General features: G+C 34.9%; 1 protein-coding gene across 1 annotated transcript; it reads right to left on the minus strand.

Annotated features, from left to right (window-relative positions):
• Window positions 1-1,060: 1,060 nt before the first annotated feature.
• On the minus strand, window positions 1,061-13,050 carry LOC137391977 (cyclin-dependent kinase 5 homolog). Its single transcript, XM_068078558.1, has 11 exons — window positions 12,938-13,050; window positions 8,245-8,308; window positions 6,799-6,887; window positions 5,101-5,168; window positions 4,146-4,263; window positions 3,797-3,892; window positions 3,296-3,370; window positions 2,944-3,040; window positions 2,130-2,260; window positions 1,929-2,009; window positions 1,061-1,641 (listed from the first exon to the last, which is right to left on the minus strand). The coding sequence occupies exons 2-11, from the start codon at window positions 8,279-8,281 to the stop codon at window positions 1,534-1,536; spliced, it is 900 nt and encodes a 299-aa protein (XP_067934659.1). The 5' UTR covers window positions 8,282-8,308; window positions 12,938-13,050; the 3' UTR covers window positions 1,061-1,533.
• Between the last annotated feature and the right edge of the window lie 2,161 nt (window positions 13,051-15,211).

Here is a 15,211-nt window from a genome sequence, read left to right on the forward strand (position 1 = left end):
TGAGAGTAGGGTGCTTTAGTATATCTATACATATAATCCAACAACTATACTTGTATACAATGGGATAATTGTGCGCATACTCATTACACCGGTTAAAATACGCAAGCCCAGCATATGGCTTGCAAAAATACTATTGGTTCCTACTAGCATGCTTGAAGATCATGATTGTAGGAGAAATCATGATGCGTAGCGTAATGATTACAAGCTGGCTTCAAGGCTCTTATTGTAGTAAATATTTAGACAAGCCCTGGTTACTAGCTTGGGTTACTCCGCAACTTTGCTCATTTTGCCATTAGCTAATTAGTCAACTTAGCCATGGCAACTACATTACCTGCCACTGTTTTTAAGCTATTCGTTATCACCTGTGCAATGCTCGGGCATTAATTAGTTATTGTATAAGTTAGATATACATACAATTGAGTAAAATAAAGACATCATGTAGTAAAAATGAAGACTTACTAATTTAACAGGTTTGTGTTGCTTGGTAACACATACATTCATCTCAATATACTCAAAACTATATCTCTCTTCTGCATGAAAACATAAAGATTAATTTGCTGAATTCAAATTTAGCAGTAATAACATTTAGCAAAGCCACTGCATTAAATTCTCCTGTACTAAGAGCTTTACAAAAGGCTGGCGCATTATAATTAGACAGTTACTATAAAATCAGAGATGTAATTCAAAATTTCAAATAAGTAATCTTCGCCATAAAACTTAGTTTAGGTAAAGACCAAAGGAATTATTTGTTTGCAAAGATGCTTAACCAAATCTTCAACACCCTACAGCAATAGTTGATTTAGGACATATGCGAAGGAGTACATATTATTAGCTATATGTACATTATTTGCTAGTAACCTATTACAATAAATGTTTGTTGCTTCAGTTGATTGTTCTTTACAGCTCCAAATAACAGGGAAAGTAACAAAAAAATTTACCTAAGTCATAAACTGGTTTGCTCTGTCTCAACAGCGCAGCAGTGGCTTTTGAGAAGAATGACAGGTTAAATGCCATAGTGAAGTTTTTTTCTAGTAAAACAACATTTATTAATATAGGAGTGATCAGTTATCGCTTAGTGTAACAAAATTTTGAAGAAAATTTTTTGGATTGGAGTTGTAAAATTATGTACCGTGGAAGCTGCGTACCAGAGACATACAAGTAACAATACAAAAAAGATAGGAATTGCCAGGAGCTTTTCGAAACAACAGCAGAGCATGAAACAAGTAACAACATGCAAAAGTCCTATTATGTAATTACAAAAACTGTTCTAATTGGCAACAGAAAATCAGGATTAAGCAGACTGAGTGTAATATAAAAGCACTATTATCTTGAGAGATGTGCTTTTTTATTCACTATAAAGGAATGCTATTAAAATATGATAAATGAAAAAATGTAATTATGGTCAAATTGTAGATTTTGTGTAACTTACCCTAGACAAAATATCAACAATAAAAAACAACGACTCATAAAGGTAAACAATAGAGCATTGGAAATAAATAAATAAGAAAGATAAGGTTGTCTCTTGTAGTTTGATTAGTCAGTGTACCAAAGGTGAATATAATTGGGCAGAGAGTCAAAATAAGAATGATGATACGCCACCTCGGCTGATATCCTTTTACTTGGGTCACAAACCATCATCAGCTACAAAATCAATGCGGCATTTCACAATCAAGTCAGCAAGCTTACAGAATACACTCACAATCACCATCAATTCAAACTTGTAATGATGCTGAAATGTGAAGCTAAGCTTCTAACTGTCAAGAGCACATCTGTAAAGAAGTAGACAGCAGTTGTCTTGTGTTCAGAATAACAACCAAATAATTGCGCAAAAGGCCAAAGCATCTGTGAACAAATAGGTAAACAACCTAAATTAATGATTAATATATCTTCCAACCAATCCACATTGTCATAATAAATTTAAAGAATACCTGTAAAAGATCTGTTCCAGCATTGTTGAGGTTGGGCACCACCTGCTCCCATGTCATACTTATTGGGTACTCCTGAAACTGCTACAAATAAAATAAATCATTTCGATTGCCTAGTCGCAACAACTTTAATTATTCCCGACTGAATATACCGAGCTGGAAGATCAGATGAAATGACTACATAACAAATTTAGCGATCCTAACCTTGAATTCAGGCAGCTTTGAGACCCCTTCCCAAGTAGACTCGGAAGCAGTCCCAAGTAGTTTAAATATCCTCTGCAATTGATCATCAACATCACTTCCAGGGAACAGAGGCTTCCCAGAAGTTGACAACTCTGCAATATTTGTATGCAATGCCATAACTTGTTTTTTTACACAACAATGTGACAGATTTTCACACTGACTCATATGATGCAATTACTAGTTTCGTATGTAACAGTTACGGTAATTCTCAGTGTATCGGCTTTCACCTTGACTGCGTTTTTGCTAGCATATAATAAGAAGCACAACTCCTCGCTTGTGACAAGCAGCATAACTATTGGAAAAATCACATGGTTTTGGCAACCTGTTTGGAATGTTAATATTAGTAATGGTAATATTGCAAGATTCTTTGACTCAAGAAGCCAAACATTAAATTTGCGCCTACATAGTTAGCCATTGAATCCCATGCTCAAAATGCGGATGACTTGCAAAAATCCAGGATTGAAGCAAACTGTGTTTTATAAAAATGGAGAAATATAATACACTACAATATACAAGTATAATCAAGGTATATACTTTTGACTAGACTATAAAAAGTATAAAGTCTAGCATATGGTGTCAGCTGCCCTGTCAACAAACGTTGACAAACATGTAAAAACAAGAATCATAATCAAATTGTTTTGCAAAGGTAATTTTATCATGGCTTTTATCAGCATTACTTTAAAAAGGCACAGCAATGACAAATTAACAAACTGCAACAACTGGGACAAATGCCTGTCAAAAAGGTAATAGAATCAGAAGAAATCTATTTCTTTACCTGCAAAGATGCATGCAGCAGACCAGACATCTATAGAAGTTGTGTAGAGTTTAGCACCAAAGAGAACATCTGGAGGTCTATACCATAGAGTAACCACCTACAATGTAAGTGAACCTGAACCTGAAGCATTCGTGTGGTGCATAGCGGTTCACGTCATGCCGAGTTATTCATTCATGGCAATTTATTGTCATTTCCAAAATTTTAAATGCACTTCAAAATTTTGCTTCATCGTGTACATACTTTCACATGGATTCTCAAGCTGAGATTTGATCGGTTTCAAAAAATGATTGATAGAAGGTTGATAGGAACTATGTTATTAGCAGGCTTGTTAATACTCAAAAAAGTGGCCCACCTCTGCTGAGTAACAGCGAACTGGTATTCCAAAAGCTCTGGCCAGGCCAAAGTCAGCCAGTTTTAGCTCCCCATTCTGCATATAGAAAAAACATGAAGTAAAATTGACACAAAACTGTACAGGTACATGAAAGAGTCGTAGAACACTGACAAAACTGCTGTTACACAGCACATTTATACATGCTGACAGCTGTTCGTGTCGACTTATAAATAAAAAACACCAAGTTTATCAGTAATATATTTTGTTTCAAAGACCCAGAGTTGCAAATATTTTTATTTCCCTCACTGCATAATAAACTCTACTAAATGAAAAACAAAAATTAAACATAGCAGGGGGGTGTATCCCAAGAAAAGAGACATTGCAAACCAACTTAATCTTCTGGAAATTAATAACCAAAAATATACAAAATTTTAAAAGTATGTCTGAACCTAAAAGCATCTGTAAATCTGCGTAGCCATCTATGGTTTACCAAATAGTTCAGATTAGCTAGTAATTATTTACCTTGTTTATAAGAATGTTTTGTGGCTTTAAGTCTCGATGAAGAACATTCTTAGAATGACAGAATGCAACCCCACGTAGTAGCTGGTAGAACAGGGTCTGGAAAGGAAAAAGTACCGAGTCAGATCTGTCACAGAGACTGTCTTAGTCAGCCAGAAGTAAACCAAGAATATACTCAACACAAGACAACATGGTTGATAAAAAGTGCAGTAAGCACAGCTGGAGATTGGTATACTGGTAACCGTGATGTAAAACATAGAAAATCACAGACTTCTCTGCTATTGATTAAGTGGCTTAGTCTATGAGAATAAGACCAGTATTTGAGTAGAAAAAAATGCAGCCATAGAGTTACCTGTACAGTCACTTGGTCTATGGGTGTGGAAAGAGTCTCAAAGTATTTCTTCAGATCCATATCACAAAATTCGAATACTAATGTGAGTTTCCTCTCACTGTATAACACCTCAATGAGACTGCAATGAAATACTTCCTATCGTAGAGGACTGTGTAAAACCAACAACTGGACTCCTTATCGTGTTAATTGTGCTACTTTTAGTTACATTGACAAGAACTCATAACAGCTGTCCATTTGCAAAAAAATACGGAGCTGAATCCTAAAACCCTGTTGGACTGTCAAATTTTAGTTGATAAATTCAGACATATTTGTCTATCACAAATCCAAGCGGTTTTCCTAGTACGTAGTGAGTTTTATTTGATGCTTTTAGAAGCCAGCATTTATTATCGCGTCCACAAAATATTGTAAGGTAGGCATCATCCCTACTAAATACTAGTAGAAGAGAAGATTAAGGTATGAAGTCAAGACATAAAAAGCTTTTATCAGTGTTGGTGAGGCACCAAGTATGAACATACAATATATATAATATGTATATACAATGTATATAATATCATGCAAAGAGGGTTGATTAGCTTAGCCAATCGGGTTTGTTCCCAACAGTAATTTGATGTGCTTTAAGATCTTTGGTTTTATTCAATCTATGAGTAACTTAGTGGCTAAAGTGAAAAACCATCTTTAAAAGAAGCAAATTTGCTAGAAGTTACAAACCGCGAAAGGTTATTACATTTGAGAATATTCGAGGCAAATTTGACCAATCACAACACAAACACATTTTACATGTATATGGTTACCATTGATCAAGCTCATTTGCTACTCATTACATCAACATCATCTCCTGCGATTGATACCTGTTGACAGAAGGTTCCTCCTTAGCAGACAAAGTTCTTATGATAAGTATGAGACTATAAGCCCTACGAGTCCCCCAGCTAACAGCAAACATCACAAACCAACTTACTTCACAATATTCCGTTGTTTCAACTCCTTCAAGAGGCATGTCTCCCGCAGGGCAGAGCTTGGAACACCCTAAAGCAGATCCATAGACAGATGCTACATTTGTGATTCTAACAATTTTTAAAGTTTAAAAGTACAGTGTGCCCTAGGATGACAACGACCCTGTCATACAAATTTTTTGCTCTGCGAAGTGGAACACGATGATTTTTCGCCCTCTCCATATGAAATATTTTTTTGCAATACGACATCAACAAAAATTTCTCTCGAAATTAAAATTTGAATAACAAATATGCTGATCGCCGAAATCCCTCTAACAACGAATGAAAGAGATACAATGCTTGATCTTGCTCAGTTTGGCATTATTAGTTATTGAGAAACCGAAACCAAAAACAGATAAGTGATAAAATTCTAACGGTGAAAAAGTTGAAATTCAGTAAACTAGTTAAAAATACATACTAAAACTTGGCGTTATGTATGTGTTTAGTATGCTAAATTCATTTAAGTTAAATTCAACGCTTATGTTATACGACTGCCTTGAAGGTAAGAACTCCCTACAATACATACTGCTCATTGTACATTGTAACATTACATTTTATTGCAGATCATCACCACTGAATACACTAAAGTTACTGTAGGTTACTATAGTTACTAAGGTTAACATGTTATTTTATTGCTAATTTTTAATATGTAATAAATATATGTTACAGCAGTGCTTGTATATAAAGATTTGATGATTTTTACCAGGGGGTGTTTGCATTAGATATTTACTATGGGTTTCTATACCCCTTCATATAAAATTTTCACCTTGCAATACCAACACTGGAACGAATTAAAATCATATGGCGAGCGTTCACTGTACAATAAACAACAATGTGAAAATCTTTACCTCCAATACATATTGACTCTCCTTGAACCTAATAATCATAGAAAGATATCTAGTATATAGCCAAGCAAACAAATATGGTTCTTTACAAAGTTTCCTAATAGCAATGATATACAGCCCCCCATAGGGGGGGCTGTATATCATTGCCAATAGTAACATCAACAAGTGATGATAGCTAAACACATACACATGTGCTACCATCATATACTTGTTCTACTTTATTGAAGGCTAGACAACAGCATAACCATTCGATTACAACTGAAATATTTGTATGTTGTCTAGTTGTGTTAAACTTATAAAGCAATTTTTAATTGCACTCAACACACTAGTAAATTATATCATAGACAAAAGAGTATCAGTCAGATAATTATAACAGGTATCAGTGATGTTGGTGTTCATCAAAGGACAGAATTCTCTGATAACGAAGCTGATGCAATGAGTTTTCATATACATTAATGCTAGCAAACTTTACTAGAATAAGAGCCCTGTCCGTCCGAAGCAAAGGTTGAAGGTTGGGAAAAATATTGTATTATACGGGATTCAAACCCACACCATTCAGATTCACCATCCGACGCGCTACGACCTGCACCAATCATTCACCTTACAAAAATTTAGAATAATTGTGCACATACTTACTCACTGTGTTTTCTTGTCACACATGATGATCTCTCATAGCACACTAGACTGCCAGAATACTAGTCAGTGATAAGAATTAATACTACTGGTCTTACAAAACGTGGGCAAAGATCTTCAAATATTATAATTATTATAATAATTAATTGTATTAAATTATTTCAAAATGCATTGTGGTATAGTTACCTCATCATCTTCATCAAGCCTGACCCTTTTCAGTGCAACTATTTCTTGAGTATGAGCATTCTTGGCCTTAAAAACTGTTCCATATGTACCTAAATTTAAAAAATCTTATTTATATATTCATTAACCAAAGCTAGAAGTTCACATGCACAAACTCTAGCAGCTAGTATAGAAATATTTAAAATGAGGCTTGAAGTTGATTCTGGTACAACTGGTAAGATCATTGACTAGTATATGGCTTGCTGTTTGTCGGAAATCGACAACGACTTGCATCTTAGCGATGCATGCTTGGGTTGAGCAGTATGGTAGAGAAGAGGTGACCCAGTTCTCACTATCTAACAAGTTCCGTGACTGTCAGATTAACCTGAAGGGATGCCTTTGCGTCTCATCCAGTCTGACAGAGCCAGGTAGCCATTTCACTTGCCCAATGTACGAAGGACAGAGGTAGATCTTTAATGTGCCTGATTAATCTTCAATGTATTGTAAGTATGGCACACGGGGCCTCCAAGTTAAGGTCTAGATTCGAAAGACTCAGCATTTTAGGGTTAAAAGCTGTCTGAGAGCTTTTTGTCAGATCGGCATTAAGCATGACTCGAACCACCAACTCCATGGTTGATAGTCAAAGGCACTACCACTAGGCGACCGTGACACCCACTGACTGGTAGAGAGTTATTATCAGTGTAGACCAGGCATAGAAACTATCTAACAAAGGTTTCTAACTTCTGAGAATGAACATGGGCATTGTTGAAATGAATTTTATAACTTTGCCATTCAGTCAAACATTGTAAACAATGGCTCAGGTTGAGAGTAAAACCACATTAAGGTAAAGTATATTTTAGCACTTTACAATATCTATTTCGAAGAAATTAATAATAACAGTTTGATTATGCACTAACGCCTCTTAAAACTAAAAGCAAACAGCATTGCGCTGGTATCACAGTTGGCTGTAACTTGAAAGGTGATTTTAGCTCTGCATGGCAATTCCATTTACACTAACAAGCAAAGTGTGACAGTGAAAATGTCAGCATTAATATTGTTCACATTTTCTAGCCATAACATGTAGAAACAAAGACTTCTCCTAGAAAAACAAGTCTTTAGTCCTATAAACATTTAGAAGATGTTTATCCTATAAAAACCAAGCGGGGTTGGTGAGGGAACCGATATTTTCAAATGGTCATGCATAAAGCTTTAGTTGATGTTTTTGTTAAGAGGTGAGAAATATTCTAAAAAGAAGTCCTTATATATTATGTAGTCTAATCAATGGAGAACAAATTTTCACAAAGCCATAATGAATAAGAGGTTAGACGAGAGTAGACTTTCTTCTGAGTTAGTTTAGTGCCCATTTCCAGGAGCTTGAATGTTTCATATTTATTTTTGTCCCTGTTCATTTCAGTACATTCTTATTCTAATACTCACATTGTAAGTCACAATTTGATTTATTTTACCAACCTTCTCCTATTTTCTCCAGTCTTTCATACTTTTGCATTATTTAGGCTGAAGAGAAATGGAGTCTCTAAAATAGCACCAATACGCTTTAACCGCGAGTAAACCATCTGAACAAAACAAACAATCTCAGTGATGTGAGAGTATCAAGGTAATACGATCAACCACAAGTATCGTAATTATAACTGATACTCCAGAAGTCGCATAAATCACTACCATATCCTGCTTTTACTGTTTTTAGAGGCGATCCCCAGGTTGAAAGTTTTTTGGTAACTAAAATGTAATATATGTCGAGCGTTACTACATATGGCTTATCTTACCAACGTAAAATGTAAAAAACATTAACTAGCAATATTAAAAATATCAAATATAATACTAGCCATGAAAAAAATGTCCCAATGAACTAAAACATGAGAGAAGCTCATTGAAAAGAAAAACAACAAAGCTTTGTCAGAGCAGAATCAGTGAAATCTGATCAGTGATGTTCAGTCTACTGATCAGTGACGTGACTCAAATAGGACCAGAATATTTGGTACAACTAATTGGGGCAACTTTACAACCGCATTTGATTATAAATAAACCCGCCCTCTGCATTCCGACCCAACAGCTTGGCAGATTAAACGTTGTAGCCAAAAACTTAAAGTCAGCCGCACTGTGATTACTATCAGCGCTTCTAGAATTTTTATTATTTTAATCTTTACAATGCACTAGACTTGCCATACTGCAATTGTTCTAGTGGAATCTTAGGAATGTGCATAAATGTGCGAAAATTATTTACAGTATTTATTTACGTCTTTCTTGATACACATTGGCCCAAACTCAACAGTTGAGAAAGTTAACGTCTTACTTCGTAGTAAAAAGTTAAACATCCATAACTTGAACTGAGAACTGTGAACTACATTTTTTTTCTAAATCTTGCAAGGATGTTAAATCATCTCAAAGAGTGGTACCTGATACCAAGAAAAAGGACAAAGCCATCAAACTAAGTCCCTAAAAAGGTCTTTATTTACGCTGGCTGAGATACCATTTTATAAAAATCTCTTCAGCTTAGACATCAACTCTCCGCATTTAGTTCACACACACATATACTTCTAATAACAATTGTTCGTGATTATTAAATAGGTTTACAATATTGGGCACAAATACTGACAAGGGAAGCCCAATTTGTGTAGAATATGAATAACGATAAAGATTAAAACATTAATAACATCTTTGAAACACAGAGTGTACAAAAAATTGTGATGGTTTTCTACTAGATTGTAAATAATCAGAAAGCAATAGTTATGGTCTAGTATTATCATTCATTTCATTACAATCTCTCTGTAAAATAATTGCCTTTATAACAGAGCGAAATACCCTCAACAATAACTCACGATAATAATATGGCTTAGAAACAAGCATTTCATTGGGTAAATTTTATAGCCTTTAGAAAAGTACATAGCTTCAATAATTCTAGTTTGCCATTGTAATATTTGCCACATGCATGACAAAGCTTTAGCAAATATGAAACTAGGCAGCGAAAAGAAAAAAAAACTAGAGCCTGCAGACTTTGGAATGAAATGATAATATAGCTTGGAACAAAAAAGGTACAGTAGTGATTAAAGATACTTTAGTATAAGCAGCCACTTGGTGTAATGAAATGTTTGTACACAAGATTAATGAATGCTATAAAATTTGTGCAATCAAAGCATTTAATACCCATATAAAAAATTAGAGAAGCTTGCATGCATATACAACAAAGACATACTGTGCCAGACGTCATGCGTTAAAACTTCTTTCTACAGATTGTTACAGCTTCATTTACAATATCCTACTCTAGCAAAATAAGAAGCATTGGCTTTTTAATACGCACAAACCATCATTTAACTGCTCATCCAACAAATAAGTCTGACGCAAACAGGGAAAATCTTTAGTTGTTTGATTCAGATAAGGTTCAGTAAGGTTGCAATGAATAATGTGTAAAAGAGATTCTATCGGAGTAAACCCAATATAGGAGTGGTGGCTGAATTTTATTCAGTCAGGCCCACACTAGCTCCCTGAGCTTGCCCAGATATCAGCGATAGTATTATAGCTGTTGCTACTTTCTAGGAGTGCCTCAGGTACTTGAGATAATTAGAAAAAGTTGCCTTCACAACACTCAGCTCAACCTTTTAAGAATGCTGAGAATGCTATCATAGGTACAGATGGACAAGGTTTTAGATGCTACCTCCACAACCTGGATGCTGACCGAGATAAGCTCACTGCTTTAACTGATGTAACTTTCTTCTCACATTGTTCCACTGTTTTTCCCGTAGTGTACTAAGTAACAATTTATCAGCTAACGCCAAGCCAGCCACTGACTACCGACTTGCACACTTGAACAGGGAAAGATTGGTAACATTAATCATAACTAAATTTATCAACACACAGAATCAAACTTATGAGCTCTACGAATTCTGAAAAAATAGATAACTACTTTCATGTTTCACAAGGATCTAATTCTTGGATCTGTACTATTTTTACTATTTATAAATGATTTGCCAGAAAGTGTAGACTGCTTCATAGCTCTGTTTGCTGACGATACTCTTTTCGATCAGAAAGTATCATCCACCCTAGCAGTTACATTATTCCAGCAAAATCTATCCAAACTTAGAACATGAGTAGCAAGAAGGGGAATAGAATTTAAAGTCAACAAGAGCAAAATCTCATTGCTCAACGGACTCACCAAGGTATCTATGCCGGTATACAAGCTGAATGGAAAAATACTGGAGCAAGTAGCAGAAGGTCGGTACCTAGAAGTGACACTACAAGAGAATTTGGGATTCAATATGCATATGCAATCTAAATTACAACGGCAAAGAGCATGATCAAGCGTGAATGATCAAGCGGGCGCCTTAAAGGGCTAAGCTATGGCGCCTTACAGTGCCTCGCATTGCGCGTTCACAACTCGAGTTGTGAACGCGCAACGCGACTTTTCAAAAGTAAGGTGCAATATATTGGTATTACGGTAGCATAACCGTAGATCTGGTTATATTAACAATGGTACATCAATAGGCACCCGTTAGCTAATAGAAATTAAACTATGTATGTATTGTAAAACTAGAACTAATAGCGAATTATAGTGCGCCGAGTTTGCAACTCGAGTTGTACAACTCGAGTTGTACAACTCGAGTTACACAACTCGAGCACATAACTCGAGTTACACAACTCGAGTTCATCAAAAATCCAGGCCGAGTTCTTTTAACAGCAACTCGAGTTCAACAACTAGGCTTGAGAACATCCCATCATTTCATTTTCTCTAGCTATATTTTCTATATATGGAATTTATTTTGGTGCATCATTAAACGCCGTTGAAATAATTTCTATGTTCATTTTCGGTGTTCATTCAGTTTCTTGTCAGGTTCTAGAGAGATAACTATTTTCATTTAAAAAAGAAGTGGCCTACCTCATGCATAGATTGTTTTTTAGTTTGCTTTTTACATTCTACAATTGTTTTTTGTCTCGTTATATTTATAAAAATAAATATGCGCAAATATCGCCAATATAATTATATAATTTAAATGTGTATATATATTTAAATTATTAGTGTTAAATTTCTGTAAATGAGACACCCCAGTTACTCACTTTGCTTTTTTTACAAACCCGTGTTTGGGTATAACACAACTCGAGTTAATCATAAACCCAGGCCGAGTTGTACAATTCGGCAATCGAGTTGTGCAACACGGCAACTCAAGTTGTACAACTCAAGTTGTGAACGCGCAACGCGAGGCACTATAAGGCGCCATACTAAGCTTTTAGCACATAACTCTTTGTCTGCCTCAACTTAAGTACACAGCTGCAGCAGCTTGAGATCCCAGTAACAAGGAAGAAATAGTTAGTTTGTAGCAAGTTCAAAACCAAGCGTTTAGGTTTATAGCAGGAATCAAAGGCACTGGAGGAATCACCGATGCCATAAAAAAACTTGATATTATCCTGCTACACCAAAGAAAACATTAACAGCGACTCCATCTGTTAATGAAAATCCTCAGAAGAAAAATATCCATCCCGCTTTAACAGAATCATACGATGAAATTATGAACTGATCTGACAACTTCATCAAAGTTAGGTCTTAGTGTTTGGGCCAACTCACCTCTGTGCAAACAAACAGCACTTTCTATCATAATAGTTTTTTACCAAACCTCAAGAAACCAGCAAAACAAAAATTAGTCACACAGAGCAGCAGTGCGCCACGCTTCCACACAAGACAAACCGAGCTTGCCTGTACTGGTCTGAATAAATGCTAAATATGAATCCACATACCTGCCAACTCTCACGCATTAGGCGTGAGACTCACGCATTTACTCCAAAGAAAAAATGAAAATGCGTGAGATTTTTGCCCCAATTTCCACAATTTCATATATACTATCATTGATACATCAATTGCCCCAAAACCAAATCTCACGCATTGCCCCACTCTTGGGTTGGTAGGTCTGTGAATCCAGCTTTTGGAAACTTGACTTAACATTGGTTATACTAAAATTTATATGAAGCACATCTCTTACACCCCTGAATGGTTTAACGTGAATAAATCTACAATGTAATACTTCAAAGTAATACCCTAAAACGATTAATTTTAATACACTATGAACGGTCTGTACCGCATGTAAGTGGCCGCGACTAATGCGCAAATATTAATGTCAAACGGTACGGTAACAGTCGTAACGGTACTGCTATTCCACACCTTAAAAGCTCTTGTCAATACAGGTATCTAGTAATCATAGATATCTTGTGCAGCGACCATAAAATAAACGTTATGACAGACAATCTAATGGAAAACAAAATTACTTGATCAGGAGAAATCGAAGTTACCTGACCTTCACCAAACCTATACTCGCGTGTTTGTGTGGGCTCTTCCATAGAACGATAACCTTATTCGTGTATTACTTTTAGAGTATGTACCTTAAAATTTAGACAACATCGTTAGCACTATTAAATAGGTGGAGCAACTCCTTAAAACACCGTGACATTTTGCCTACTGTAATTTACGTAGCAGCTTGATGTGTGCTATAAGCCTATAATTAGCTGACAATTAATTAATCAACAAATATGAATTTTTTAGTTTTTTATTTTAATATAACCCGTATCGAAAAATAAAATTGATTCAGATTTTTTCCTTAGTGAGAACAAATCTTGAGCATTACAGTTTTCTCAAAAAACAACGACGGTGGAGACTAACAGCAGTCCTCTATCATTATTGAAATGCTCGTCACTATATTGAAACAACAAAATTTTACATACTTACCTAAAAGCCATAACAAGCACAAAATTTTTTTTATCAACTGCAAGTAGATCATTCCTCATGTATCATAGTAGGTCAAGCATTGTTGTATGGAAATATCACCAAAACAAGATGCAAACAGGGAGTGCAGACCATAGAGTAATCTCCCCCCTAGAGTGATAACTGTGCATTCAACAACACGAGCGTTTCCGGTGCCAACAAGGAGCGTTTAGGCCACGCCCCTTTTTTGTGCTAGTCAATCGTAGTAATTGACAGAACGATAACATCAGCCATGAGAATGATCATGAATTTCCACAGTTAAGATAGTAATTATTGCTCATATTAAAGAAATGATGATTATAGTTTATTACTCTAATATATGCTTATTATTTAAAGCAATTCAATACCTACATGCCTTGCAAAGTCACTGAATAGATAGTGTTAAGTAAGTGAGTTAATGCAATCAGTTACTCCAATGATATACAGCCCCCACACATGGGGGGCTGTATATCATTGGTTACTCATAGATAAGATAGATAGTCATACTGGGGTTGTATTACATTAGTGTGATGGGAAGCTAATCGACTGCCATCAACTGAAAGTATTGACATTGTATGGTGATAGAGTGATTCATTGACCCACAGTCCACAAACAGCCCTTGCATGTAATATTAGATTTCAATACATATCAATCAAATACATAGACTAGCTTGAAGCAAAGATGTCCACTAGTTAGTGGACAACGTTGCTTGATGTAAGCAAGCAAAAAGCTTGAAAGAGTGGCAAATGTTGTTATATGTTAGATAAAAATAAATTATACAGTGTACTTAATTATACTAAGTTTTAATTATTTAAAAATAAAATAGACTTTTTTATTACTTTATTTATTAAATATTTTTTATTGTAATCATAACTAAACAGATTATATTTAGCCATTACTTGCTAATTATTTTACATTTAAACACATTTACAGTTTTTTTTCCTAATTTATTTCAACAAAACACTTCTTTCATGATATGAAATTTAAAAGTTGTAGTGTTTTGAAAAAGCTTGAAAACCTTTATGGTTGTTTTCTTTTTCCTATTAATTCATTTGAACTGCTTAAAAATATTTTCTCATTATATGAAGTTTAAAAGTTAGAATGGTAAATGTTATATAAAAATAAATTTTCTGTCCAAAGACATGTTTATTACTCGGGCAACTCGGGTAGTACAGCTCATAGTTGATGGCAGTCGACTAGCTTCCCATCACACTAATGTAATACAACCCCAGTATGACTATCTATCTTATCTATGAGTAACTGATTGCATTAACTCATTTACTTAACACTATCTATTCAGTGCCTTTGCAAGTCATGCAGGTATCAGGGATTACGTGTATGTCACAATTTCCATTTCCATAAAATTTCCATATTAATTCCATTTCCATAACATTTCCTTACTTCATTTTTATATTATTTCCATTTCCATAACATTTCCATAATATTTCCATTTCATAAAATTTCCATAATTTATTTCCATATTAATTCTATTTCCATAACATTTCCTTACTTCATTTCTATATTATTTCCATAACATTTCCATAATTTATTTCCATATTATTTCCATTTCATAAAATTTCCATAATTCATTTCCATATTAATTCCATTTCCATAACATTTCCATAATTCATTTCCATATTATTTCTATTTCCATAACATTTCCCTTCTTCTTTTCCATAGTGTTTCTATATCATTTCC

This window comes from Watersipora subatra, chromosome 3, assembly GCF_963576615.1.
Source record: "Watersipora subatra chromosome 3, tzWatSuba1.1, whole genome shotgun sequence".
Lineage (NCBI taxonomy): Eukaryota > Metazoa > Bryozoa > Gymnolaemata > Cheilostomatida > Watersiporidae > Watersipora > Watersipora subatra.